Source organism: Drepanopeziza brunnea, assembly GCF_022702325.1.
Source record: "Drepanopeziza brunnea f. sp. 'multigermtubi' strain 214-2 chromosome Unknown ctg4, whole genome shotgun sequence".
Classification (NCBI taxonomy): Eukaryota; Fungi; Ascomycota; class Leotiomycetes; order Helotiales; family Drepanopezizaceae; genus Drepanopeziza; species Drepanopeziza brunnea.
The window spans coordinates 2970529-2998067 of NW_027094067.1; the positions used below are offsets into that span (position 1 = coordinate 2970529).

At 50.8% G+C, this 27539-nt stretch overlaps 10 protein-coding genes across 11 annotated transcripts; 5 read left to right on the top strand and 5 right to left on the bottom strand.

Moving 5' to 3' along the window:
• Positions 1 to 327: 327 nt before the first annotated feature.
• L3040_003470 (uncharacterized protein) lies at positions 328 to 2237 on the top strand (the record flags this gene model as incomplete). The annotated part of the gene is made up of 3 exons (XM_066154486.1): positions 328 to 339; positions 433 to 1704; positions 1755 to 2237. 3 exons carry the CDS (start codon positions 328 to 330, stop codon positions 2235 to 2237), a joined length of 1767 nt encoding a protein of 588 aa, XP_066012442.1.
• Positions 2238 to 2633: 396 nt separating this feature from the next.
• On the bottom strand, positions 2634 to 3670 carry L3040_003471 (uncharacterized protein; the record flags this gene model as incomplete). Its single annotated transcript, XM_066154487.1, has 2 exons — positions 2634 to 3188; positions 3326 to 3670. 2 exons carry the CDS (start codon positions 3668 to 3670, stop codon positions 2634 to 2636), a joined length of 900 nt encoding a protein of 299 aa, XP_066012443.1.
• A 294-nt stretch (positions 3671 to 3964) lies between these two features.
• L3040_003472 (uncharacterized protein) lies at positions 3965 to 4489 on the top strand (the record flags this gene model as incomplete). The annotated part of the gene is made up of 2 exons (XM_007293871.2): positions 3965 to 3967; positions 4070 to 4489. 2 exons carry the CDS (start codon positions 3965 to 3967, stop codon positions 4487 to 4489), a joined length of 423 nt encoding a protein of 140 aa, XP_007293933.2.
• A 536-nt stretch (positions 4490 to 5025) lies between these two features.
• Positions 5026 to 6115, bottom strand: L3040_003473 (uncharacterized protein; the record flags this gene model as incomplete). The annotated part of the gene is made up of 5 exons (XM_066154488.1): positions 5026 to 5175; positions 5235 to 5469; positions 5533 to 5935; positions 6019 to 6035; positions 6093 to 6115. The coding sequence occupies 5 exons, from the start codon at positions 6113 to 6115 to the stop codon at positions 5026 to 5028; spliced, it is 828 nt and encodes a 275-aa protein (XP_066012444.1).
• A 1141-nt stretch (positions 6116 to 7256) lies between these two features.
• Positions 7257 to 8203, bottom strand: L3040_003474 (uncharacterized protein; the record flags this gene model as incomplete). 2 transcript variants are annotated; one of them, XM_066154489.1, is made up of 5 exons in its annotated part: positions 7257 to 7405; positions 7462 to 7495; positions 7565 to 7649; positions 7728 to 7952; positions 8013 to 8203. In XM_066154489.1, 5 exons carry the CDS (start codon positions 8201 to 8203, stop codon positions 7257 to 7259), a joined length of 684 nt encoding a protein of 227 aa, XP_066012445.1. The 2 variants fall into 2 exon arrangements, with proteins under 2 accessions (XP_066012445.1, XP_007293935.2); XM_007293873.2 differs by having other exon boundaries at positions 7294 to 7405; positions 7458 to 7495.
• A 2461-nt stretch (positions 8204 to 10664) lies between these two features.
• On the top strand, positions 10665 to 11885 carry L3040_003475 (uncharacterized protein; the record flags this gene model as incomplete). The annotated part of the gene is made up of 1 exon (XM_007293875.2): positions 10665 to 11885. The coding sequence occupies one exon, from the start codon at positions 10665 to 10667 to the stop codon at positions 11883 to 11885; it is 1221 nt and encodes a 406-aa protein (XP_007293937.2).
• Positions 11886 to 14970: 3085 nt separating this feature from the next.
• On the bottom strand, positions 14971 to 16455 carry L3040_003476 (uncharacterized protein; the record flags this gene model as incomplete). Its single annotated transcript, XM_007293876.1, has 1 exon — positions 14971 to 16455. The coding sequence occupies one exon, from the start codon at positions 16453 to 16455 to the stop codon at positions 14971 to 14973; it is 1485 nt and encodes a 494-aa protein (XP_007293938.1).
• Positions 16456 to 18723: 2268 nt separating this feature from the next.
• On the top strand, positions 18724 to 21985 carry L3040_003477 (uncharacterized protein; the record flags this gene model as incomplete). The annotated part of the gene is made up of 3 exons (XM_007293877.1): positions 18724 to 20293; positions 20384 to 20472; positions 20519 to 21985. The coding sequence occupies 3 exons, from the start codon at positions 18724 to 18726 to the stop codon at positions 21983 to 21985; spliced, it is 3126 nt and encodes a 1041-aa protein (XP_007293939.1).
• Positions 21986 to 22827: 842 nt separating this feature from the next.
• On the top strand, positions 22828 to 24795 carry L3040_003478 (uncharacterized protein; the record flags this gene model as incomplete). The annotated part of the gene is made up of 4 exons (XM_007293878.1): positions 22828 to 23258; positions 23347 to 23800; positions 23886 to 24022; positions 24072 to 24795. The coding sequence occupies 4 exons, from the start codon at positions 22828 to 22830 to the stop codon at positions 24793 to 24795; spliced, it is 1746 nt and encodes a 581-aa protein (XP_007293940.1).
• Positions 24796 to 26066: 1271 nt separating this feature from the next.
• L3040_003479 (uncharacterized protein) lies at positions 26067 to 27474 on the bottom strand (the record flags this gene model as incomplete). Its single annotated transcript, XM_066154490.1, has 3 exons — positions 26067 to 26168; positions 26242 to 26994; positions 27070 to 27474. The coding sequence occupies 3 exons, from the start codon at positions 27472 to 27474 to the stop codon at positions 26067 to 26069; spliced, it is 1260 nt and encodes a 419-aa protein (XP_066012446.1).
• Between the last annotated feature and the right edge of the window lie 65 nt (positions 27475 to 27539).

The following is a 27539-nucleotide window of genomic DNA, read 5'->3' on the forward strand; positions in this document are numbered from 1 at the left end:
TCTTGATCTGCCCTTCTTCCATACTTCTACACTTCTTCACTTCTACACTTCTACACTTCTACTGCTATTTTCTTCTCTCGCCTCTTCACTCTCCCGAGCAACGACAATCCAACACAAGATAACACAACACAACACAAAATATACACCATATTTCCCCAAGTCCCATAACCAATACTAGCATGCATCGCTTCCTTGCTGGCTGACTTCGCTATGCGCATCAGATACCTGTTGTGCCGTACTACACCACCCGCCACTTACTCTGCAATTAAAACCACTGTACTCGCTCGCTCTCGCCGTGCTCCGTGTCCCAATGCCGTTGCCTTGTAAATGGCTGCATTCGTATTATCCCCCTCCCCCCTCCCCCCTCCCCCTTCCCCGGATCTTCATATCCTCACCCCCCCAAGCCCATCGATGACCGACTGACGCCCGCAGGACACCCCTTGGATGATGTCGTCCGCTCCAAGTTCATCGAGGCGAGAAGATGAGGGAGTGCCGATGGCCAGCAATGATCCAAATCCGCCAACCGTGGCGTCCTTCTCCCCCGTCACCCTTTCCAACACGACGTCTGCAACCAAGCAGCGCTCTACTATCCTGGTGCATCAAAAGTCGCCCTTGTTAATAGCTACGCCGCCGCAGATTACGAGAGCTTTGGCATATTCGCATCCGTTCCTTCTGCCGCTTAACCAGTTCGTTGGTTTGTTGACATGGACGAGTGGGGATCCTTGGGAGAGCTTCTTGCTAGTGGCTAGCTTCTGGGGAGTTGTACTATACGGAGATGTACTTATGCGTCTTGCGGGGCCGGTGGTAGTGGTAATGGGATTAATATTGGGAATGTACTCGAGGCGATATTCGCCACTATCGTCGACTGGCTGGACTGGAGAGAAGCAGAAGAAGGGGCATAAGAAGGCCGACCTCGAAGCCACGAATATCAAGCACCAGAAGACCTTGGACGAGATCGTGGAGACGTTGAAGGTTTTTACGGCTCGGTGTAATGTACTACTGGATCCTTTGCTCGAGCTTACGGACTTCCTCTCCACCCAACGAACAGCCACGTCTGCAACCACAAGACCCGCCCTCACTACACTTCTCATTCGGATACTTCTAGTCACTCCGTTATGGATCCTGTTGACACTCAACCCCATCCAAATAATCACCACAAAGCGGATCGTCCTAGTGACCGGGACTATCTTTTTGACGTGGCATTCCCGACCTAACAGAGTCACTCGGACCATACTATGGCGCTCAGCTCTAGTGCGTCGAGCATGTGCTGTAGTAACAGGTCTACACTTTGCAGATAGCGTAGCTCCACAGGCCACTGGCTCGGATATGCCAGCGGTACCTCCTAGACCCCAGCCAGGCATTACCCAGCTTGCTGCCTCAGCAGCAGCCAAGAGAAGGCCTGATGCTACGGGCGTCAGGTTCACATTCATACTGTATGAGAACCAGCGAAGATGGGTTGGTTTGGGATGGACAACATCACTCTTCGCTTACGAGAGGGCAGCCTGGACGGACGAACACCTGAATCCAGCACCAGCCAAGGAGGAATTCGAGCTTCCAGATGTGGATGGTGCCGCTGCCAGATGGAGGTGGGTCGAGGGTAGTCGTTGGCTTGTAGAAGGGGCTGCTGAGTCGGATGAGGGGGGTACCAAAGCTAAGTCTGACACTGTCGACGGTGGCCAGGGCTGGATCTACTATGACAACAAGGTAGGCACTTGTAATCTCCCTTGCTTTTTGAAATACTCAAGACACCACAGTGGCAAACCGGTCGCCGTGGCATCGACGGGTGGGGCCGCTACACCCGCCGCCGAAAATGGTATCGCGATGCCGAACTCGTAGAAGTCACTGCCTCAACTGAAATCACACCCTCATCGACACCAACCAGTGACAGCAGTCCCCCGACCTCCATACCCACCCCCGGCACCTCCCTCACTAGCCCCTCTTTCATAAACCCGCCCCCAGAATACAGCCAGGCAGACACTGCAAGCCTGAAGAGCAAGCACTCTCGTAATTCTGACCGAAGCAGCGAGAAGGACAGCTCAAGCGTGAAGAGCAGCGGCATCTTCAGACCGGGCACGTTGAGGATGAGAGGGACCGAAGGGCATGGTGGGATGAGTGGGGTTAGTACCCCCACGAGGAGTCCGAGGGAAGAGAACGAAGATGTGCATAACGAAATTGCGAATCTGAGGGGAGTGGATGGGTGGGGTATTGGGGACAATGTCAGGATGGGATTAGAATGAGACAATGATTTTGGATGCAATGGATACCATGGCGAAGACAGGAGAGATAATAGCGTTATGAAAATACTATGGGGAACGGACGGAGCTGTATGATATGATGCAGCGGCATAGCGGGCTTGGGGATTTTGGAGCATGGCACCATCGATATCAATTTACAATCTTTGCCTGTATAAAGAGTGTTACTGAACGCAGATCGACAACAGCCATACCAGATGTCGACGAATGCCATTATGTAGATAGGCATTGCCACAACCCGTGTCTGTATCCGCACACGGAGCCACTAGCCAGCCAGCCCTCAACCACTCTTGTCGCCTCGGTCGTAGCATTCGCCACAGTTCCTACGAGTTTGACTGTACGATAAACCTCCCGAAACCTCCATTTCATGCTCTTCACAAATCAAGCTCCAGCGACTCTTCCACCCACAGGCAGTCCTTTGCTTCCCCTACTCGAGAAAATACTCATGATGCCAAAGCCCACGTAGAAGAGGGCCAGCGGATATGCCACCAATCCTCTCATTCCCCTCATGCGTCCTACCACGCAGAACATCCCGCTAGAGCTGTAAGTGCACCAGCCGACGGCCATGCTCGTCAGCAGGTATCCCAGCATGCCATCCATGGGCCACACGATGCCAATCATGCTCGTCATCACCAACGGCAGTAAACAGTATCCCAGCACTGACGCTGATCTGGGGAACGTGAGAGAAGATGAGAGGTGTGAAGATGACGGTGACGGGGTGGTGGACTCTTCGGCAGGCGGTGACATCAAAGACAAGATGGTGTGTAAGGAGACGGAGCCAAGGAGCGCAAGGCCGTAGATGTATCCGAAGTGCACTTTTCCGCTGAAGAGCAGGAAAGTGCCGAAAAGGAGGAAGAAGAGGATCGGGCCAGCGAGGTCGGAGTCGTCCATTATATGCTGGTCGATGTGGGCGAGGGGGTTGAGGACTGCGAGGGTCTGGTTGGAATATCAGCCCATGTTCCAAACCGGTAGTTCCAAATTCCAATATCAAGCTCCAAGGTCCGACTTGGAGCTCGCAACGCACGTCTTCAAGAAGTTGAAGATTAGTTCCAGAGGCACATCGAAAAGCCTACCTTTCCTTGAATGTGCCCAAAGTTCACCCCAAGCTCCACCAGCAGCGGCGGTTCCCCTTCGTACCCCTCCGTCCCAAACGCAGCTAGCCAGCCTGTCCGTAAGCCTCCCTGCTCTCCCATCCGCCCACTCACCGGCGGCGCGCCAAACCCATACCCTCCCCCTGCGCCCCCGTATCCAGGACTCGCCGGCGGCGCACCTCCATACCCGTATGCTGCCTGCGACGGCGCGGAGCCCGGCGCGTATGAGGATGAGTAGAACTGGAGGTTTTGCGCTGAGGACGCGGATGCGCCGTAGGGCGAGGCGGGAGGGTTTTGGGGCGGCGGCTGCGAGAAGTATTGAGACATTTTGCTGATGTGTTTCGTGGAGCTGCAGAGAGAAAACAGTTGGGTTGTAGCTCACTTAAAAGGTGTTGGGTGAAGACAAAAGGCAATGATGTAGAATGTAGATACCGGTGGTGTTGAGCTACTAAAGGTGTCCCTTGTCTTGTGTGGGGCAGGAACGAATCACCGAAAAAATATTTATCCGGTCTGGGTTCCGGGCATCACCTCGACCAAAACTCACGCCTTACATCGATTTCCAGACCCGTCCAGCAACCCTTTCTTGTGTTAAACCGAGGCTCTCTTGAATTCCTTCACAGAATGGTGAGTGATCAATCCCACCATGCATAATTCCTCAATCCAGCTCGGTCAAAAACCAATGGGCAGGTATTCGACCCAAGAACTATACATCTAACAACTTCACAGGCGCACCGAATAATAACTCAAGTTGTCATAACCGGCACGCGCGTCGTCTCGCGCGCCTTCGCCGAAGCCTACAAGCAAGCCTCCGCCTCCTCCCAGTACGCAAAAGCCCAAGCCAAGGCCGGCAACCCAGGCCAGCCCGCATCATTCTCCTCTCACGGCCTGACGCTCGAGGAAGCATGCAAGATCCTGAACGTCAAGCCGCCGCAGAACGGCCAGGCGAACATGGAGGACGTGATGGACCGGTTCAAGAAGCTGTTCGACGCAAATGATCCGCAGAAGGGGGGCAGCTTTTACTTGCAGAGTAAGGTGCTGAGGGCGAGGGAGAGGATTGAGGCCGAGGTTAGAGTGAAGGAAGAGTTGAAGGGAAGGGAAGAGGAGCTGAGGAAGGGGTGGAAGCCTAAGGTATTTAAGGACCGGTGAGAGGGACGGGGTTCGGTGTACGATAGGTGGTGGGTGGTAAGGTGCTAGATGGCGGGTGGATGAGTCTCGGTTCGGTCCCGAAGGAAGACCCGACAAACAAGGCCCCGGACTTGATTTGGAGCAACTTGACGAAAATGGACCGACGAGTCATCGAACCTCGAATCTACGCACGATGGAGAAATCTTCCCTCTATACTCGACATAGCCAGGCGTTTCGGGAGCTGTAATGTGTATTTGGTCATGGTCAGCACTTGCATGGACTGGGGATGTCTATGTTGTATGTTTAAGAGGGGACTTGAATAAGACGATACAAGTCAGAAGGAAGTTTGCTCGGCATGATTCATGGGCTTTAGTGACGATTTTGTGATGATCCAGGAATGAGCGCTGATATATCACATAGGGAAGGCACTATTCACAACAGCAAGGTGGCCGGGTAGGCGCTCAAGCCAACGTTGGTCGAGACTCCAACAGTGGCCTCAGTTCAATCGCAAGGAATAGGCCTTCCCATTTTCTGACGGTTAGATGTTGCAAGTTCACTCAAAGAGCGCCAAATCCTCCATCAACATCAATCGAAGTGCCAGTAATAAAACTGGCCTTGTCACTCAAAAGAAAGCAGACCATGTACGCTACTTCTTCAGGTCGTCCCCATCTTCCCATCGGTGCTCGCATGATCGCTTGTGATCCAACCTGCAATTCGTCAGCCCCTCCGAATTTGCTCAATTTATCTCGTTACTGGTTACACTCACAGGAGGAGGAGGAGGACCGCCGTCATATAACATTGGCATATTGGTCGAGATCCAGGCCGGACATATGCAATTTACTCGAATGCCGTGCTTGGCATACTGCACAGCATCGGCTTTCGTGAGGGCCAGAACGCCGTGCTTGGGATTGACGTAGGGCAATATAGCCCGGACCTTGGTGTTGCTTGACAGTGAGCCGACGTTGACGATACTACCTCTTGTCATAGGAGGCAACCCGGTTCTGTCTCGGCAGTCAGCAACTACAGTGCCGTATTCGTAACTACTGGCAACTTCTGGCACCGACCTAACGTCCCGCCTCTCCTGCTTCAAAAACTGTCTGATCTGCGCCTTCTCGCAAAGCATCATACCCTTCATTTGAAGCCCCAAAACCATATTGATCTCATCGAAATCCATATTGTCAAGGTTCTCAGTTTGTCCATACATTCCTGCAGCGTTGAAGCAGATGTCTATTCTGCCAAATATATCGACGGTAACGGCTATAGCATTATCGACGTCGGATTCAACACTGCATTGCGTCGAGATCTCAACAATTTCCAAAGGGGACTTGTCGCCCCTTCGATCTTCGTTTGCCAAGAAGTTGTGGGCCCTCAGCAGGTTGAGGGTCCCAAAATCAACTAGGGCGATTTTGCGGCAACCGTCGAGTATCAGCTGCCGGGCGACAGCGAGACCGATTCCGGTCGCGCCGCCTAGTGGGAGCGTCAGTATACAGATACCTCAGTCTGGTACTGGAGATCAGGTGAGTTTCATCGGGTGAAGAGGGTCTGAATACCAGTGATGAAAGCAACACTAAGCATCGAACAGTTAGCACAGACTACTTCCTGTACGCCTGACAACGGGACGAACCTTTCTTCTGAGAAGTCTAACATTCTAGCTTCTTGTTATTTGCGTAAATGGAAGGAGGATTCTGAGTATAGAAGGAGTCGAGACAGGATGGGACGAAGTCAGGAGAGGTTGTTGACCCCGCTTCAAGTACTCCTAGGTAGTACAGACGAGGGCGACTAACCGAGGCTATAGGAAAACAAGAACAGCAAGAACGTGTTACGTCGCACTGTCGTATGTTATGGGCTGAGGTGACCATGACCTACGGAATCTGAGGTTGTGAGGATGTTGTGTAACCGAAGCGAGAATATCATTTTCGCGCTTGGCTAGCGAGAACATCGCAATAAATGCTCGCAGGACGACAGACAGGACCAGTATCTAATGTATCAAACCAAGTCTTAAGTTTTGTCCCTTGGGGCTTGCCTCTACATTCTTCGCCGCGAATTCAACGCGAGGCCGAGTACGTGGTCAATGGGCTTTTCACGCCATCCCAGATTTGGAGATCTCGCTAAGGATGGATGGGCAAATATTAAGGCTTGGTCGTCGCTCATGTTATTGCCCGGACTCTGAGTCGAGGCTTACAGTTTTGTAGAACAAATTTCGACCTCACGGGTATATATCTGAATCAGCGAGCTCTGGTTCTTGGGAGGATTCTTGAAGCCAGCAGGCATTGTCTGAAAAATGAGACTGCGCTGCCGATGTGTTTCTTGTTCTTGCCTTGGATAACGTGTAGGATATTCGGCTATGTAACTCCGGACTTGTGGTATCTGGCCAGGCCTCCTTTTGACGTTGATGTATCCTCGGAACCAAATTGATTGATAGGGGGCCGAGCCCCTTAGAGTGAGTAAACAAAGTCTTGTGATTTTCAAGCGGTGAGCTAGATGGCTTGGAAAACATTCACTGCTATTAGCTTATGAATAGCCTGAAATATAGGTTGAATCGTGGAAGACTTGATGAGATTGCGGATCATTGATTATTGACGGCCAACCTCGCAAGTTTTGCCAAATTCTATCTATATCCAAAGATGGCGACCGAGATGCCTTTTGAATCAGCAATATGCTACTCACGGTGCAAATTTGACGTGATTTATGACAGAAGTTGCCATACGGCGGAGTCGGTCATTTTGCATTGATTCGAGTGCTCAGGAAGTGATACATGATCTGGTTCGAAACGGATCACGAGTAAAGCCTATGTTCCGCATAGGAGCCCTGGTTTATCGGAAACATTATGCTCTCGACAGACTTGAACGATACGCAGCTTGACACACACGACCTGGGAGCAAGGTACTATTGAAAACCACGCTGTAGATGGGCACAAGTTTAGATTGAGAGATCTCGCTATGCAATATGTCAGCAAAATTCTGGTTAGACATGTATCGGACAATCCTACTGACTCCTATTGTGGACCTCTAAGTCTTTCAAGTCCATCTGTGTCACATTGAAGCTCGGAGTAGCACTCTCGAGTGCGTCAAGTCCGCCACTTTAGCCCAATCTGACCCTCCCACTCTCGGGATCCTCATCTCCATCATTCATTCTCTTCATGACTACTCTCGCATACAAGGAACCAGCAGCGAACGGTAACCTTGGCTTATGTCAGAAACTCGCTCCGACTAGAATCATCATGGTCGCCGACACTGGGTATTGATTTGAAGCAACTCACAAGTAAAGCACGTCAATCATGACCGTTGGGAGAACACCTAACCCCGTCTTCGAGGACAGTTGTGCCATGATCGTAATGACCGTGCCACCCAGCACCCAGCCGGTCTTACATTTCTGCAGCTTGAGGAAGAACTCTGGTGTCAAGGTCCCTATTGCATATCTATGTGCCTCGATAAACAGAGTTGACGCCATTATCAGGTTGCCCAATGCCACCAGCAGAAGGACGCTAATATAGACGTTAAAGACGGGCGCGGGGGCGGGGGCCTTGAGCAGCGGCAAAACTTACAGCGTACTCCACGAATAGTCCGGCGGCTCAGATGGTCCCATGGCCGTTCCCACAAGAAGCCAGAAGAACTGCGAGACCCATAGCGCAGCTAGGCAGTTGCGATCCCATGGGACCAACAAGAGCTGTTGCTCGTCTGGCTTGGTGATGATGATCCGAGGTGTCGGTTGGGAAGCCGGAGAGTAGAGCGCCATGATTGTCAGAGCAGAAAGGAAAGAGAGGTGTCTCGATACGCCGTGGAGTATAGAGTAGTTGAAGGCATCGTGATATCGCGAGGTTGAAATAGAGAGCTGCGGGGGGGGCCCGTGTCCATAAATAGACTACGGGTGGCGCAGCATACCCTGCTGCACTGAGCTCGAAACATCAAATTTCTAAAGATGCGATGCCATTCTCGATTATGATACTACTGCATATATAGATGCGGCGGGTGTGATCCTTAGCTTCTGCCTAGGTAGCTATTCGGACAAAACCAAAGACTCTGAGAGTTAAAAGTGGAAATATTTAGTCTCGCTTATTTGATTTGTTACTACAGACGACACTTGCGCGGCCTTGGTTTGCTCCAGTTTTGGATCGTATCCCCTGATATCCTACGTACACGGATTTTTTATTCCCGGCTAAACCTCGTGGTTTCAATCCTTTTCCTGGCTCTGATACGTACTGTGGCATCAGGTTTATAGGAGCCCCGAGGCGATAGGTAGCTAAGCGAACCCTTTCCAACGCCCTTGGCCATACTGCTTCGAAAAGCTTCACCCTATTTTCAAATTTTGCTGCGAGAGTCCATTTCAGATTCTTATAGGTGATTCTTGCTGCTCTCGAGTTGTCTGCGGATGATCTTCTATAAAAGTGATTGTTTCCCCAAACGCCTTCGAGATCTACCGTGGTATTACTACCTTGATCAAATGCAACCGGTATCTCAACACCAAAAGCCTAATGTATTCCTGTGCCCCATTTGTCGTATCAATCTACAAGATTCTAGACTTAACCCTGGCGACAGCTTATACAGCGATCTTGAGCCGTTCATGTAGACTGAACGACATAAGCGGTAGCCGAGGAACGTGGTACAAATTAAAAGGCAGGACGGTACTGTGATAGAGATCTCAAGTGAGATTATCTCAACGTTTAAATTTTGCAGGGAAATTCTGAATGAGAAATAGCAAGGCTCATCATCCCTTGTAAACGAAGCAATCGGACAGGCTAGACTGTCGCCATTAGCAGCAGTAGCAGCACCATCATCGTATTCCAGCGAAACTTCACTATATCAATGTTGGATTCTTTAAGATGGATTTCCCGACAAAAGGCGTTATTTTTTGCATAAGTCTAGACCCGATGAAGTAAAGGGTGCAGAGCACAGGGGAAGGGAAAAAGAGCCGCAACCGAAAATCGCAAAACACAACATCGCTTAAGTCCCTCGTCGCTTAGATTCACATCACGTGGAAAGGGACTGATACCATGCCTCTATATGCTCCAAAGGAGAATATCGTTCATCCTTATTCTTCTGATAATTTTCTCCTGGGAAAATTGCTTCTCATTCGCGCGTGGAAACAGATAATGACCACTACCGGTCGGCATTGATTTTGATATTGAATCCGTGTAAATTATCGCATTTATTTGAAGAAAATTGTTGCTGTCGTGATAGTGTGGCGGTATTTTTACTATCCTAAACTAGGAATCTTTTTATGCGCTTTAAGTTAACGCTGCATTTAGAGAGCGAAAGATGTGAGAGAAGAATCGCAATTCTTAGATGACGGAGACCAGGCCTCGCTATCATCCTGGTTTTACAAAACGTAATTCACGTTTACAGACTCTGGCCTCCTCTCTTCCAGCCCAAAATGCTCTCGAAAGCTTGTAACATGCTCCTGTTGAAGCTGTTGTCATCCAGCAGATACCATCATTTCTGTGAGGCGAAAGATAAACCGCAGAATCCTACCTCCAGATATGGAAAAATGATACCCCCTGCACTGACTGAGGTCTATGATGCCAAAGTTTCGGTCTCCGCAGCCCAAGGTCCTGACCAAAAGTGGTTTCATTCTCTCATATGGATGATCTTCTGGGAGAGCTTAAAGAAGGATGCCATGTCAGACTACGGGGTTGCCATTACATCAGCAACATTGTCCCGACTCACTTGGCTCTTCAACATAAGAGTGGCATGATTGATGAAGCTTGTCTCTTGGCCGGCGTCGAACTTCGCGAACAAAATTAGGATCGTAAAAAAATGACTGCCAAAGTAAAGAGCCACGTAGCAAAATTGTAGGACTAGATCACATCTAATATCAACTCCAGGTTTCAGATAAGGTTTGCGTGACTGCCATTTTTGGTTCCGTAGATTACCGATTTTTGATGTGGGGGCAAGTGGAAGATTTCAGAAACGATCAAAACTAACCCCGACAGACTTCTCTCGAATAAATTAAGGAAATAATCAGGCTTAAGGCTTGAGCATGTCGGAATCTGCCTAACCCGAGCTTCTGGACAATGAGAGCTATGTAGAGAGACTCGACGCGGTCGAAAAGGGATCGAATTGGATATACTTACTTAGTAGTAGATGATAATTCTTGCTGCTCAAAGATTTAATAGTGGGACTTGACGTCGCAATCTTGGGGACCCACTATTAAAGGTTAAATAGAGTTGATGTCCGGAGACACATTATATTCGCTTGCCATGTGGAGCCCGGAAGGTGGCGAGGCTCACGAGGCTGAGCGCCTGAATAACCACAACAACATTATCAACACCAAAGCAATGGACGACGAAGACGAATTCGGCGCCGATGCCGATTTTCTCGCAGCGCTAGCAGCATCATCAGATGCCCCAGCGCCCCCTCGAGTCCAACAACCAACCCCGCAGCGAATCACCCAACCAACTCCCCAGCGCCTTGATCGCGCTCCTCCTCCTACAACCTCCACCGGGCCCAAAGTTGTGCAACCAACCCCTCAAGCCATCGCCTCTCATACAACAGGATCATCGATTCTCGTCTCTCCGCGCCAGAAGGGAAATCCCATCCTGACGAACCTGCGCAGCTTCCCCTGGGAATTCTCCGATGTACCCGCAGATTATGTACTGGGGTTAACGACATGCGCGTTATTCCTGTCACTGAAATATCACCGGCTGCACCCGGAATACATCTACAACCGCATCAAAGGCCTCCAGGGAAAATACAACCTGCGAGTTGTCCTTACCATGGTCGATATTCAGAACCACGAGGAGTCTCTGAAGGAGCTGTCCAAGACTAGCTTGGTAAATAACGTTACGGTCATGCTGTGCTGGAGCGCAGCCGAAGCTGCAAGGTATCTGGAGCTATATAAGAGTTATGAGCATGCAAATCCTAGCGCGATTCGAGGGACTGAGAGCAAGGGTTATGCAGAGAAGATGGTAGACTTTGTGACAGTGCCGAGGAGCATTAACAAGACGGACGCGGTGAGTATTGTGAGTGCGTTTGGGAGTATCAAAGGAGCTATCAACGCGAGGCCTGAGGAGGTTGCCGTCGTGGGGGGGTGGGGCGAAAAAAAGGTCCGGAGATGGTGTGCCGTTGTTGACGAGTCGTTTCGCGCAAGGAAGGCCACGAAGAGAGTGGCAGGGGTGATACCTCTGAGAGAAAGTTTACCTTCGATGGGAGAGAGTGGAGATGTCAGGCCCAAGATGTCGGAAGAGCCGTCAACTTCCGATAAAGGAAATCAGAGAAAGGCCGAAGCGCCGAAGCCTCCGGAATCTGAACAATTTCAGATGTGGGATCCCGATGATGATGATGAGGATGCCTTGCTTGCTGCAGCCATCGAGGAGGAGCAACGAGCTGAAGCCGACAAGAGGAGAGAAAGATCACGCAAGGACGACGAGTTGAGTGGAGGGGTTGCTGCTGCTCTGGCCAGACTGAGAGATAATCAATGAACAGGAATGTTTATGCAAACGTTCTCTTTGACCTCTTCTCTTGACAGGCCCTTTTCTTTTGTAGATGAGAAATATGGGAAGCAATTACTGCGAAGCACAGTAAGTGTCCAAGTCTTGGGTTTCGGGCTCTTAAAACATCGAAGAACATTCCATCGGGCAGAGATTCTTGGAAGCATATGAAGTAAGGAGGAGCATTGAGCCTCATATGCTCATCTATTAGGTGAGTCACCAGCACGCAGGATGCCACGATAATGCGGTCTATATAGCTGCCTCCAGGCCAGATTGGAAAGACCGCACCAAAGCAGGTGTCACGAATGCGCGGGCCAAAGTCCCATCTATTCATGCTATCTTAAATTTTACGATCCTATCCAATGCCCGTGTCAGGCTTTCTATTGCAGACCAAATCCTCCCAGCAGTATGCGATATCCCAGCAGCCTAACAAAAAGCTCGGGGAAGGAAAGACCATTATTAATGATACCCCGACTCATTAGCGCACTACGGAAGTATATAGCCTTCTGTACCCCTTAGAAGAATAATCATCCTCTCTTCTTTTGTTCTGTCGGGACATATTTCTGGCGACCTTCGCAAGGAGCCATTTGACTCCCAAAAAGAGTTGGCCAAAGAACCTTGTTTGCTCACAATAATACGTCTAAACCCAGAACAATCAATCAAAGAATCGGAAACCTGAGTACAAACTGGCCATCTAGTGGTCGTTAAGATTTGGTTGGGCGGAGGATTGTGACGAAGACTTCCACTAATCCTTAAGTCAAGGATCGACAACGTCAAATTCAAACTCACATTCACCGACTTCAAACAGAGTTTTCTTTTCGTGTTATGAAGAACTAATAAATTCCATTTAAAGCAAGTTGATCACGATATCGCAAGCGAGTACACAGGAATTTAAGCCGCAGGACTTGCTTAGCTTTTTATTATGTGGAAAATTCAACGGCAAAGGGCCTGTATCGAGGTGGTTTACGAGGCTTGGATATGAGTTTAAGAAGTCAGGCATACCCAAGCCTAACCCAGCCCAATTCTTCAAGGCTATAGAAATGCTATTTAACGACGAAGCAGCGGAGTAGCTAGATTCCAACACAAGATATGCTGGATTTGTCGAAAATCGAACCAATACCACGTCCATAGATGATGTTGATGAATTCAAAGAGGCGTGCAAAATCCAGTTCCCGGCTTCTCAATTTGTTTCTTGTTGTCATTCATTACCGCTAGCATCTTGTACTGAACCTTTCAAACGACAAAATTTATAATTGACAATGTTCCTTCTGTAGATAACACGATCGAGTCGGGGTGATTCTGCTTCAAGACGTGTTAGCGGAGTCACAGAAAATCAAAGCAACTATCTGTCGCGACTCCGGGTGGGATCCAAAGGTGGCATGCAGTGAGCAGATGTTCTTGTCTCCTCCCTCAGCCGTCCAGTAGATCGACTCCGCCGTCCGCCGTGTTCTTCCACGGAGACACCCTTGCCAACGCTCCAGTTCTTCGCTGATCAACTTATACACACCCGTTCAAACCAAAGGATATCTCCTTGAGGAGTCGTCGTTGGATAAACAGCCTTCTTTGGGCTTGAGGAACCGTTTGCTTGCAGACTCCATCTTCTCATGTAAACTCTAAGCGAGGGGCGTACAAAGCGTGACCGCCAACACTCAAAGGGAGTGAATGATCGGACTGCAAAGTGGAGATGCATTTCCACTGCTAGTAGATTCCTAGCCTCCTTTTCGCAACGACTCTGATTGCTGTCTAGTATCCCTTTCACCTCTATCAGATCTGGTGAAAGGGGAGAAACTGAATAGAAGAATTCAATCTTGATCGGCATTTACGGTGATTGTAATGCTTGATATCTACTAATCTCCAAACTGGCCGATTCAATGCTATACATCTCCTCCCCCCCTCCCCATTCCATCTCTTGGTTTTTCTATACATACAGGCTTGGCATTGTGAAGCATCCACGATTTCTGATCAAACAAGCGTTTTCACTTTTCAACGTATTTTCTATCTACGATTTGAAACTCGAAGTCCTTCCTAGGCCCTGGAACTATGACCAGTCATCGTCACCAGACTCTCCATACAGGATTGAATTTTATGCACACATCAAAGACGTTTTCTCATCTCATTTCGGAAATTTGTCTCGCTGTTAAAAACTTTAGTATTGTAGCTGGACTGACTACCTGCTATCAAACCCAAAAGCTTCCCAATTGAGTTCCTGCGCGAACCTGTACAAACAAACAAGTTAAATCTTAGACATCCCGCGTGGAAGACTCTGCATATGAAACCCCATGGTAGCAGCGCAAATATACGGAAGCAGCAAAGCACTTTACCGGATATCAGCAGCTGCTATGACGATCATAGCTCTTCAGACAAGACTCGGATGTCTGCCCTGGCATCCCTTCCTGTCTGTCGGAGTAGATAGTCCATACCCAGGGATGGAATATATATCATTGGTATCGGTGATCTATGGATGCGTCAACAGTGAGGTAGCGAGCATCGCCAAGAAAGGGGTTGAGAATCTCGTTGGTTGAATTTCTCGTGGTGATGATTGATTAGGTAGACTGAAGCTATGGATCCGCAACTGATAACCGTGGCCGCTGTGATTGAGGACCGTAGGCATGCGGGTCATTGCTTTCTTTCTTCACCCATCACCGAGCACATGCCACAGGAAAAGGGGTTGAATAATTAAGCGGGACTTGCCTCTTGATCCGAATTCAATTTCCAAATAAAAGATTTGAAAAGCATTGAGCTAAATATGAAAAGCAGTAAACAGGCTCAGGCTCAGGCTCAGGCTCTTCTTATATTTTGTCGTCACAATACGAGTACGGAGGGATAGCATCCACAAGAGAGACAGGTGGATGGTCAGTGCCTCCTGCTCTTTGGACCAGGAAGTTTCAAGTTTGAAATTTATTGTATTTGAAATTTCCACGCTGAATACCAGGCGCTAGCTCTAGTATTGCCTATTTTACTCGCTTGCTTTCGTAGCTAGTTGGGCAATAGGCTAGCCCAGCTAAATTGCGGTTGCCGCTCAAAACCCGTGCTACCATGCCCCTTTGGCAAAAGCTCCATTGAAAGAATGATAACTTTACAAAGACGCATCAAAGCCAACACCTAAGCCCAACTCATCTTTGCGTATCTTCTTTGCAGAAAGAAGCTCATGATCAGTCTTTAGCTTGCGCTTAGTGACTGGGCCGTATATTTTGGACTGTGCATAATTGTTGGCGGGCAAAGTAGTGGATGTACGGGAATGTGCAACTTTGGACGACTCTCTGTGACTGGTGCGCAACATCTCAGTAGCCGATTGACTAGCTTGGCTCTCTTGGACTTCTTCAGTGTGATCACGGTCACGGTAGGCTGCTCGAGAGACCTCATCGCTATCAGAGGCAGAGATAGTGCTATCGCGACGACGTTGACGGGTAGAAGTCTGCTGTTGTTGAGAAGCGTGATGTGAGAGTGTATTCAGCAGCCGGTTATCGGCGTGGGAGGAGAACTGGGCAGAAGGGAGCAAGGTCGAAGTTCCGGTCATTGGTCTGGCCGATCCAGGGGTGGCGGGGAAGGAGGAGAGGGACTGAACTCCTCGATGGTGCCTGTTAGGAGTATAGGGGTTAGGCCGGCGGGGAACAGTGGGAGTAGACGGCGCACTGGTATTTTCTTGGCTCTGGAGGTTCAGTACTCGATTTCCAGCCTCGATGAGAGCACTGAATCCTGATCGGGCATCCTGGTGCTCTGAGTACCCATAGTTGGAGCGGCTGGTATTGGGTGTGTGCTTTGGGGTTCCACGGTATTTGTGGGGAGTAGCTGGGGTGGTCTTGGGCGTGGAGAAGTGGAGTGGTCCACCAGGACTGCGCAGGGTATTGATATGCTCTCTGTTCTGCCTAATGCGTGTTTGCAATCGGAAGATCTCATCCTTGGCATCCATAAGCTCGCCATCCTTCATCTCAATGACCTGCTTAGCTCTCTCCAACCGACGTCTAGTCACGGCATTGTCTTCCTGGATCGTCTTGCAGTAGGCTCGCATCTTCTCCGTATAGTCGACCTTAGGCATCTCGCGACCGTGGAATTGGAGTACCTGGACTTCCCGTCGGATAATGTCGTGCTCGACCTCCATGCGCTTCAAAGCCTCTTCGCTCTCGATGGCGAGGAGGGTGTACTGAAACTTCCAGTGGGCAGCCGTCATGCGTGCCTCGCTACCTTCTCCTTCCAGCTTCATATTCTCCGCCACAACCCTCCGAACCATCTCCCTCAGTGCCTCAGGACTGGCGTTGTCGATTTGCTCTAAAGTTGGACGAGCAGGCGCAGGCTTGTCGGTATCTTCTCGCCTCTGGCCGCGAGCATCGGTAGTCGGTGGAGAGGACATGGCAGCTGCAGAAGCACTGGCTCTTCCATGGGGGGGGATCTGCGAGGATGGCGGAGGTGTGATCGACGGCGCAACCTCTATGGAGGTTATGGGAGAGTATGATCTCGGGACATCGGCCTTTGGGAGCAGTTCGGTGCCGAGTAGCTGAGCTGTAGACGGGCTCTCTTCTGGGGTCGAGATGCTCCCGAAGGATGATGATGACTGGGAGGCCATTGTACTGAGGTTGATTAGCAAGACCCAGGTAGACGGTAGATAGACGGTATAGAGTCGGCATACCCAAGTGACGGAAGCGATAAACACGAGCAAAGATCAAGGTTGATTTGAATGGTTCAGGAGATGCACTGTTCGCCCAACGCGGTTTTGAGTGAGAAGTTATCGCGCACACGCGGGATCGTGAGGCGTACTGCAATGAATATGTCCCTTAGATCACAAAGGCGTTATGACAATGCAAGAGACGGTGGGTGTTGTGAATAGAAGGGGAGACGGGGCGTTCGATGCGACGTGAGCAGCTGTGATAAGATTCTTGAGAGACCCCGGACCTGGGAAGAGCAGCGGAAAAAATAAATTGCGGCCCCGAGGCTCTGCCATGGCAACAATCAAGGGCTTTACTAAGCCTACCAAGCTTACTAAGAGCTTCTGAGGGCCACGCCAGTGTCACGTGATACCGTGTTGGGGTGTACCGTAAGTACAGAGTACAGATTGGTGAGAGCTTGTTTGGGTCTAACCGTCTCGGGAAGTCCGCTTTGGCAGAATCTATACCTCTTTAGTTAACCGAGCCAAACGTGATATAAAGCTCTAAATGTGAAGCATTAAGGGGTACAGCAAATGGAAGCGAGACGAGGTGAAATAGAAGCTAAGCGATTTGGCAAAATGCTTCTGACTCCGCGCAGGTAGAAGAAGACATTGTTGTTGTATAAGAGAGATCAATATATTTGGGGATGATGGACAGGCGTGGGAATTATTCTGCCGAGAGGCTTCTCGGAACCGTTAGACCCAAACCCACTCTCATCAATCTATACGGTAGTAGTAATTTGGAGAAGTCATAAGTATCTACTACCCACCATCTGATATCTCTGGTGATCTTTCCTCTGCGTTGATCTTCTTCGACCTGGGAGAAAGATTGCAAGTCTCTGAAAAGTTGGCTAAGCGCAAGTTGACTCTGCAACGAATATGTTAGATGGTTATTCAATTAGATAGGTATGAGGGACAGATAACCGGTATGTTGGCCGCACGAGTAGGGAGGTAATTAGGTTACCTCAAAGACTTGGTATCGGACCATGTTGTATCAAACCACCTATATACTTGTATTACAATGAGTATGAGACCTACGACATCCTCGCCTGGCTGAATCTCGGACTTGTTTCTGTGATTGATATGCCGGTACCGCTGACTTGGGCCTGGAATGCAGTGCAAGGTGCGATGCTTCTTTAACAACCCAGAAAAGACGTCGGGTTTCTTCTATCTCTTCCATTAGTTGTGGTAGGTTTGGCTTGAGACGAGGAGCTCACTATCCAGCTATCCATCGTAGGCCGGTTGTTAGGCCTCGAGGCATTTTGAAAGCCAAGTTCGTAGTCGTAAAGCCTTTGCAAAGAAAGGTAAGGTCATTTGTGTAGGTAATTTAATAGCGAAGTAGAAATTCACGAATTGCAAACGAGTTGAATACAAATTCTCTCGATTCCTATTAAGCTTGGTCTTCGAATGTGCTACGCATCAAGGAAAACTTTTCACATTGAAGCAGCAGTCAAGTCAAGGCGCTGAGGCATGCGAGTCAAGCTTCGTTCCCCTATGTTCGATGTTCGATGTTCGATGTTCGATGTTCGATGTTCGATGTTCGATGTTCGAGGCATTGGAAACAATCATTTGTACAATTGATACTTCTACTTCTTGACTCCGTAGTCTTTATTGGCCCTGCAGTTCCAGAATGAAAACGTTCCAGGGGGGAGCTTCTGCACGGCAGGACAGACCAGAATCGGTCCGGTTCGCGCCTGGCGCCCATCACCAATTAATTCTGTGCTCTCTCCTTTTAATATACAGATCACATCCTGTTTTCTTTCTCTTTCACCCGGCCCAACAACTCACCTCTCTCACCTCTCCTCGAAATCTGCCACGGGTCCGAGGCCCAGCTCCCTTCCACCCCATCGCCCTCCGTCCTCCAGCATCACAAGTCAAGTATCGCCGCATCGCCGCATCGCCGCATCGTCGCAGCTTCAATCCCCAGTATGCCCGGATTCTAAGTGAACCATGGCAACGACAATGACAACAACAACAACGACAACAACAACAAAAACAACAGCAACAACAATAACAATAAAAGCTTAAACCTCCTTGACCACCACAACAAACCACTTGCCGCGAGCACATCCGCATCTCGTACAGCCAACAATCGTCTTCAGACCACAGTCCACCCCCACAGTCCACCCCCACAGTTTACCCCCACAGTCTACACAGAGTCTACAACACCACCAGAACCACAGCCACCCCATGGAACAACCACCGGCCCCCAGACCTTCGGGTCTCCCACGACCATCTCGACTTCCCGTCCTCAGCTTGCGATCTGCTTCTTCTAGAGAGAACTTGCAAGCCTCGAGGACTGTTGGTATAAGCAATCCTCGCCTTCGAAGCTCTGCATCCCGCGACACCCTCTCCTCTGCCTACGCGAAGCCTCGTGCTCCTTCAACGACCAGCAAACGCCTGTCCCCCATAGCCCCGCGCGAGCGAGATTTCTCGGGCCCAACAGTGATACACACGCCGGCTGTCGCCCAAACTCTGCAGAGGAGAGCCAGCGAAGATGTGCTGTTCCGAAAGCCCTCCGGGCCGTTTCTGCAGCCACAGCCAGCTCAGGTAGAATTAAAGGAGGACTATGGGGCTATTACAGAGGACGATGGTGCGGTGATGGAAAGTACAAAGCCAAAGGGTGCACCCCGAAAGCCCAGGCCCTCCCTATCCGAACGAACCATGGAGACCCTGCAGAACATACCTTCCTCTCCTGCCCATACACGGAGACGGGGATCCAGCTTCTACAAAGCCGAGAGCCCTTTGAGACCTCCATCCAGGGCCGTCAGCTCAAGGCCGACCTCAAGTGCAGGCTCTGGGATGAGCTCTGCAAACGCAATCCCCATAGACTTCCGGGCATCCACAAACACTTACCGACCTCCGCAATCATCAGTCCATGTGTACGCTCTACAAAAACGTCCCGGCACGGCGGAGTCCGCTTCATACAGGACTCCCTCTACGAGCAAGAGCATGGGACCTCCTGAGAAATCCAGACTCCCTTCACCGGTCGGATCTTCCGTACGGACGTCACCAAGTCCGATCAAACAAGGATCCCTTCCAGTGATCAAAGCAGGAAGCAAGACTCTTGCTGCCAGACCTTTGCAACAGCGACCTTCTGTTAATGGACTTTTTCGAAAGCCCTCTCCACAAACATTAGATCAGCCCGGTGACCTCGACAGGATTGGCTTCGTCAAAAAGAAGCCCGCAACGTTCTCCAACAGCTCCTCGGAAGCGGCATCGACCACTTCCAAGGTCTCGAAAGCGACTAGCGCTTCAACTGCGCCTGCGGATGAGCAAAGTACAACTCCAAGGAAGTCGTCTTCTGCCTTGCGAGACCAGATTGCCAAGGCCAAGGCTGCAAAGCGGGCCGTGGGGGCAAAACAGCAGACAGCGTTTGACGCGGTTGGGTTCCATGGCCTCAAGTCGCCAATAATGGCTTCAGGCACTTTTGATTTTGGACTAGACAATGACCCCTTCAACCAGCAAGTACACCAAGACGGCGCCAAAGGACTTCTCCGGAAGCGGATCGATGCAGCCCGGACCGATGGACGTCTCAACATCGCTGCAATGGGCTTCAAGCAGATTCCGGATGAAATCATGGACATGTACAATCTTGAATCGATTGACGGCCAAGATGGGGCTTGGGCAGAGTCTGTTGACATGACGAGGTTTATTGCAGCTGGAAATGAGCTTGAGTTGCTTTCCGACGATATTTTCCCTGATGTCGACCCACGAGAGACGGCGGATAACGAGAATGCCAAAGGGAATCAGTTTGGAGGTAAGCATGAACGCACAGTAGTGATCGGTATCCTCAGAATTATACTTTCGCTTCGTGATTTGCCTTGAGCTTGTGCTGACATGGGCGCAGGTCTTGAGACACTTGATTTGCATGGCAATGTCTTGATAGCTCTTCCTCTCGGACTCAGGAGGCTGGAGCTGCTAACCACACTGAATCTTGTATGTGACCTTCACATTCATCAAAACGTGCACTAACTTTTCGCAGTCAAACAACAAGCTGGGAAACGATTGTCTCCAAGTAGTTTCTCAAATTCCGTCCTTGCGCGATTTAAAGATTGGCAACAATGGATTAACGGGCCCACTGGATCCCAGCATAACGGCTCTTACGAATCTGGAGGTCCTAGATTTGCAGACCAACTCACTCACATCTCTGCCAGAAGGATTAGCCGAGCTTGTCCGACTGCGAGTGCTCAACATCACGGACAACAAATTCAAGTCTCTGCCATTCGAAAAACTGCGCCACATGCCCCTGATGGAGCTGCTGGCTGCCAAGAACTCGCTAACCGGAACTCTGATCTATGCAGAAGTTGAAGAACTTCGACACCTTCAGATTCTCGATATCACTGCTAACGCTTTGACCAACCTCGATGTTTCGGGGACTTTGAAACTTCCGGCTCTGCACCAGCTCAGCTGTTCGGCAAACCGGCTGACTGAGCTCCCCGACCTGGAAAGCTGGATTTCGCTTCTTACACTATCAGCTGAGGATAACAACCTCGGAGCCATCCCCGACGGCTTCGTCAAGCTTCCCAAAGTCAAGAATGTGAACTTCAGCGGCAACAACATCAAGACACTGGACGACCGGATTGGTGCCATGGAAAGCCTCGATATCTTAAGAATTAGCGGCAACCCACTCAGGGAGAAGAAGTTCTCGGGCATGACCACGGAGGACTTGAAGCGAACTCTCAAGGCCCGAATGGAACCCGAGGAGATTGAAAAGGACATGGAAAACGATGGAGACTTTTCTCTTCCCAGTACTCCCATATCCTCTCGTGCGGTATCTTTAGACTGGCCTGTCAAGGCAGGAGGTGTCCTTGATCGCTCAAACACTCATTCGCACTCACTCAACCCCGTAGCCGCCGCAGACGTCGCTGCGAACCATGCCATCTACACCTTGGACCTGCACCACAACATCTTTAAAGAGATTCCGGCCTCGATTGCCTTCTTCGCCAGCACCTTGACGACGTTAAGCCTCGCTCACAACGAACTCACAAGCGACAGCTTCTTCAAAGACGACCTCGAATTGCCTGTGCTTAAAGAGCTATACTTGACATCCAACACGTTCAACTCGGTCCAGCCCATCATCCAGCACCTCAATGCGCCCATGCTGGAAAAGCTCGATATCAGCTTCAACCGGCTGACTTCGCTACCACCTCTCAAGCCTCATTTTCCCAAGTTGATTACGCTCTTGGCGTCGCATAACACCATCAGGGAGTTGTCACCTGAGTCCGTGAAAGGTCTTCGCGTCTTGGACTGCAGCAGCAATGACCTCAACAGTCTTAATGCTCGAATCGGACTGCTTGGCGGTCCAGATGGGCTGAAGACTTTAGATGTCAGCGGGAATCGGTTCAGAGTGCCCAAATACACTGTCCTCGAGAAGGGGACTGAGGCTACGCTTGCTTGGCTGCGGGACCGGATCCCAGCCTGCGAGGCGAATCTTCTGGAGATGGAGTAACTTGCGCGGCTCTGTAGTGAATGGCCGCCTTGGAAGTGTGTTGGGTTCGTAGATAGATAATTCTGAGCTTGCGTATGGGATGCGAATTGATTCGCTATGGGGAGTTTGGCTAGCGACGAGGGATATCCAGGATAGATAGCATGTTGGAGTTCGTGTGTTTGTTGTTTCCGAACAAGTGACTAATGGATGGAGAAGATGAGAAAGGGAAGGGAGGTGGCTTCTATATACTTAATGAGTGTAGGAAGAAGAGGAGGGAGGAGGATGACTGTTCCGTTTGGGTCAGTGTAATAGATACTTGTAGTGCTATTCATTCGTTCTTCCTCCATTATGACCTGTCTCGACTGTCTCGTGGACAATGATGGGAGGGTGTTACCGACCTTCTAGTCTACGGAGGGATGGGATTCTGTCCTGGGCACGACGGCACTTATTGTAATACACCAAAAGTGACGTCTGCTTTCGATGGTTGCATATCTGTACCGGTATTCCATGCACCCCGGATTTGTCCCCCTGTTGCATATGTCACGTGATGATACCGGGCCAAGTGCATACCGGCAAGGGGCAAGACCGAGGCATTTCCTTTCCACGCCACATGCTTTCTGGCAACGGCCCCCTCGAATCAAGAGCCGACAACACTTCATTTCTCCCAGCGAAAGACAACGCAGGCGTCCGGGGTAGTCAGGAAAACCCCCTCAGATAAGAAAGAAAAGAAAGAGGAGAAAGAAGAGGAAAAAGAGGAAGAAGAGGAAGAAGAGGAAGAGGAAGAAGAGGAAGAAAAACAGAAACAAAAGGACAATAACCCTCCATGCCAGCGTAAAAATCGCAACGACAGACTCCCTTCCAGCATGGCAGACCACACGCCCGGAGGAAGCAAGGACAAGGAAGTGGGTAGGGCCAGCAGCGGAGTGTCGGCGAAATCAACAACGGACCCCATCCTGCGCAATGCGTTGCGGTACACCATTTCGGCCAGGGAGTACGAGACGCTGCATAGGTATATCCTGTCCAGGTCGAAGGTGCTGAAGAGGGCTACGCCGAGTGTAGCGCGGGTGGAGCGGTTGGAGACTCAGCTGAGGGGAGGTGTTGGGGCGAGTGGGAGTCCTACCGGTACTGGAGAGGGAGGGCACGTCGCTGTCGGCGTGGGTGGGGGAGGCTTCGGCGCGGATTACAATGCTGCTGCTGTGAGGGCTAGTGTGAGGCTCTTTGTGGCCAGTAATGCTGCGTTGAAGGTCTGGGGGTTGATTGCTGAGCGGGTGCTGGGGAGAGTGAGGGACGTGAGGTATGTATACGCCATTCTTGCTTCATAAAGCCCTGGGGATTTCGAGATACACTTGAAGGCAGATCAGTTGTTAACGATTTGTAAACAGGTCCAAGAATCCCCCCTTCTACCGCTCCCCCAACTTCCGGCTCTCCCTCTCCCTCAGCACAATCCTGCTCCTTCATAGACTCCTCTTCCGCTTCTTCACGCGCCTACGACTGCATCTCCTCACTCCCGAAGCGCGTCCCTTCCGCGAGCGCAATAAACGCACCTCCAAGACCCTCACATCTTCCCTCGCTCCGGCGATCGGTGCCAGTTTGGCCGGCTTCGCATTGGCAATCAACCCGGCTGAGCAGCTCCGAGTTACCATTGCCATTTACGCGCTCTGTAGAGCGGGGGAATTTGGATACAGACTTGCCGAGAGCGAGGGGTGGATATGGAAGAAGGGGGTAAATGGACAGGGGTTGGAGAGGCCGTGGTGGTGGGGTAGTTGGCTGTTGTTTCCGCTTACGAGTGGACAGCTGCTTCATGCCTTTGTTTTTGACCGGGACTGTTTTCCGAAGGTATTTTGGTCCAATTTTCTCAGAGGAAAAGCTGCCATGGCGTCCGATGGAGATGATCGATGTATGGATGCTGATTTGACCACAGGCATACGGAGACTTCATCATGAAGTACTCGCCGACATACGCACATTCCCGACCAGACGACTATCCGAAGAATCTACCCTGGCCAGGTCAATACCAGATGGTCGACTCGCTTGCCGAGATGGCGAAACTCAGATACCCGTAGGTTCCCTTATCCCGACTTTGCTTGATGTGGCTCACATTTGAACAGCAAATTCATCTCCCCAATCCTGTTCCCAAACACCAGCACTCTCCCCCCAAGCCTCTCCGCCATCTCTCCTATAGCATCCCCAGCGCACCCTCTCATAACCTCACTCACATGCGCAACTCTCCACCCCACCGACCCATCCTGCATGAGGACATACGTCTCCCACTACTTAACCACAATCCCACCTCTCGCCCGGTTTTTCACCCTTATATTCTCCCTCCTCTCCCTCCCAGCTTACAAACGCTTCTACAACTCCCCACTTACGTCTCTTAACTCCCTCGCCTCCCGTATCCTCCGCTATTCTCTCTTCACATCGGGCAGTATTGGGACTTCCTGGGCCGCAATCTGCTTCTTCCAGCAATACTTCCCTTCCAAGCTCCTCTCCACCCAGCGTTTCTTCCTCGGAGGCATGCTCGGTGGCCTGTGGGGCTTCGTAGTCAGGAGAGAAGCGAAAGGCGAGTTCATGTACGCGCTCCGGGCGAGCATCGACAGCGCGTGGAAGGTTGGCAAGAAGAGGGGGTGGTGGAGTGGGGTCCGGGGCGGCGACGTGTGGATCTTCGTGACGAGTCTGATGGTTATCAATGCAGTCTTTGAGAGGGACAGCGGGGCTGTGGATTCCGGCGTTATGCGGAGGTGTCTTACCTTTCTCCGAGGAGAGGGGCTCATTGATAGATATGGAGAGGAAAAGAAGAGGATTCAAGAGGAGGAGAAGAGGAAGATGCTGTGAAGGGAGCTCCGGCAGGACTACGCTCACGCTACGGATTTCTGCAGGGGGTAAATAGAGGAGACTTGGAAGGGGGGATGGTCTAGGGACGGTACGCTAGAGATATTAATGCTGTTTTCCTCGAGTTTTGGAGCGGAAAGAAAGAGTGGGAGGAAGGAACGAAGGGTGGTGGTGCATCATGATTTCCACGATTCTTTACTATACTTGTTGGGGAGGCAGTTTTGGAAATGGTTGGAGGGGGATTTGGGGGGGGGGGGGGAGGAAGGAGGAAATACCATCCATACACAGGTACTTTTTCGTACCTTATTACACCTTTACTTAATCTTCGGGGGAAAAGGGAGGGGGAGCGGGGGGGCTTCGCACGATGTACGGGTAGAGAGGCAAGTCGATATAATAATAGCTTGAGATGTTAAGGAAATCAGACAGACGTTTGATTTGATTTTGAAAAAAAAAAAAAAAAGAGGATTTGAAATGCGGTAAATTTCTTTTTATTGGGTAGATGGTTATATCGAGTTGTTGTTCTTCTTGTCGTGCGAGAGAATTTTTTTGGGGAGGGGAGGGGAGGGGGGAGGGGGGAGGGGGGAGGAGGGTGTGTAAAGGTAGGTATATATGGAAGTTAGTAAGTCCTTGGGTACGGTATGATACCCGTTTTTGATATTCACTGTCTGTTTTGTTGGTTGGGTATACACGAGAAGGAGCGGATTGGCCTAGTGGTAGGGCCATCCCACTCGTACAGCAAGGACCGCTTGGTTGTCAATTGTCAATTGCGAATTGCTAATTGCGAATTGCGGTACCCACGTGATGGGGAGATCACTGGTTCAATCCCAATCCCAATATTCGGCAGGGGAGTGGAGAGCGTCCGGTTGTGGACGTCGTCCAGCGAAGCGAGGCTGATTTTATACTTATGGTGTGGGTCGGATTTTGGTGGTTTGTCTTTTCACGTTCGGTTCCTCTCTTTTGTCAATTGTGACGATTGTGCGATGGGAAATAAAGAATGGAGAAAAAAAAAAGAAAAAAAAAAAAGATAAGGGCGAAAGGGTGGCCCTCGCCTCGCTTCGCTTAATCTGCTTTTGCTGCCGTTGCGAGCAACATGTCTTCGTGGCGGTGTGCTACGCTCGTCTCGACGCAATGGGATATCGATATTATTCATCTCAGCCAGTTGCACTTCAAGGGAAATAAAAATAAAAGGTTTTGTGGAAATTTCAATTCGATCCCGGGATCTGAACGCCCCAGACTTTCTTTCCTCGTCAAGATCCCAAAAGAAAATATATTCGTCACACCGCCAGACCAGAGCCGTCGGCAAATCCCAGTCCAGATCCTTTACTTTGTAACTTCCAATGGCTCTTTTCAAAGGCCGGCGCTCCTAGCACTCTCCCCTACCTGTACAGTATCAATTTCAGCACCCTCGTCCCTCTCCCTCTCTCCCCTCTCGGGCCTCTCGGGTCTCACCCTTCCTCTCGCACCAGCAGTGCCCAAACTTGCACCACCACCCTCCCTATCCCTCACACTAGCAGTCGTGCTCACACTCTCGCTCCTCATCCTGTCGCCCGCACTGGCATCGCTCTCCCTCCTCGCCCTCAACGTTCGCTCCAACTCCCTGATTCTCCTCTTTAAGCCCTCGTTCTCCCTCTTCACGCTATCCAGCTCCTGCCTATGGTACGCAGCTTCGTCATACCGTCCTGAAGTCTGTACACTGGTCACACTATCTGCCCGCAGCATCTCGTGGCTCACTCCTCGTCCTTCAGCACCACTCATCACGCTCCCAGTCCCAGCCATCACCGCAGTCACACTGTTCGAACTCGCGTCCCGATGCGGTACTGGCCTCTGCGAATAAAAGCTTGGAAAGTGCTCACCCGCCAGCTGATGGTAGCTGCCCGAGCTGGATCCTAAGCCTAGCGGTGCTGGACTGCCCGCGCGTTGGGAGCCAGTGCTAGAGTTTTGACGCGAAAGAGAGATGGACTGTGGGATTCGGTCGGCGGTGGTGGAGGGTAGGGTGAAGTTAATACTGCGGTTGGAGGTCGTGGATGAGGAGCGGTGGTGTTGGCGGGAGGAGGGGGCAGGGTGGGAAGGGCCACTAAGAAGGTGGTTTGCGTTATAATCTTGGGTGTCTGGTAAGCCGGCTGAGGTTGAGGAGGTGTTGGAGACGACGGAGGCATTCTGGGCGGCGCGGAGGAGGGAGAGCTCGCGGGTGAGACGGTTGACCTATCTCGTGTTTAGTCATACATTCTCATTTGCTCGTGAAGAGAGTGGCTTCGGAACAAAGCGAGAGAGCCTTACCACAGCCTCCTGCTCCTTCTCGAGCTGTAGATGCAAATCTGCCGCGGTCAAAGGTCTTGGATGTCTCAATGGGCCAGGCCCAGCTCCGACGCCCGTGTTGTCTGCAGCTGCTCCCGTTCCTGTGACCACACTCGGCGATGCCAGCGGTGGGGAGGTTGCTTGATGAAGAGCAGCTTGATTTGAAGGCAAGATGTTCGTAGCTTGCGGGACGGGCTGAGGAGAGGTGGAAGCATGAGCGTTCGATTGCGGATGCGAGGTACTTTGAGAAGGGAGCGTCTGTGGAGCCATGGCGAGCTGCTGCGAGTGGGATGTTCTTCGGGACGTCGTCCTGGATGTGAAATGTGGGCACGACGACGAGGTGATGGGTCGAGGGGAGGGCGGCACTGAGTTCAGGTCCGGCGCCATATTGTTTCGGATGCCCGTTGGTGCTGCGTAGTTATGGTGGGTCGGGTTGGGTTGGGTTGGTTGAT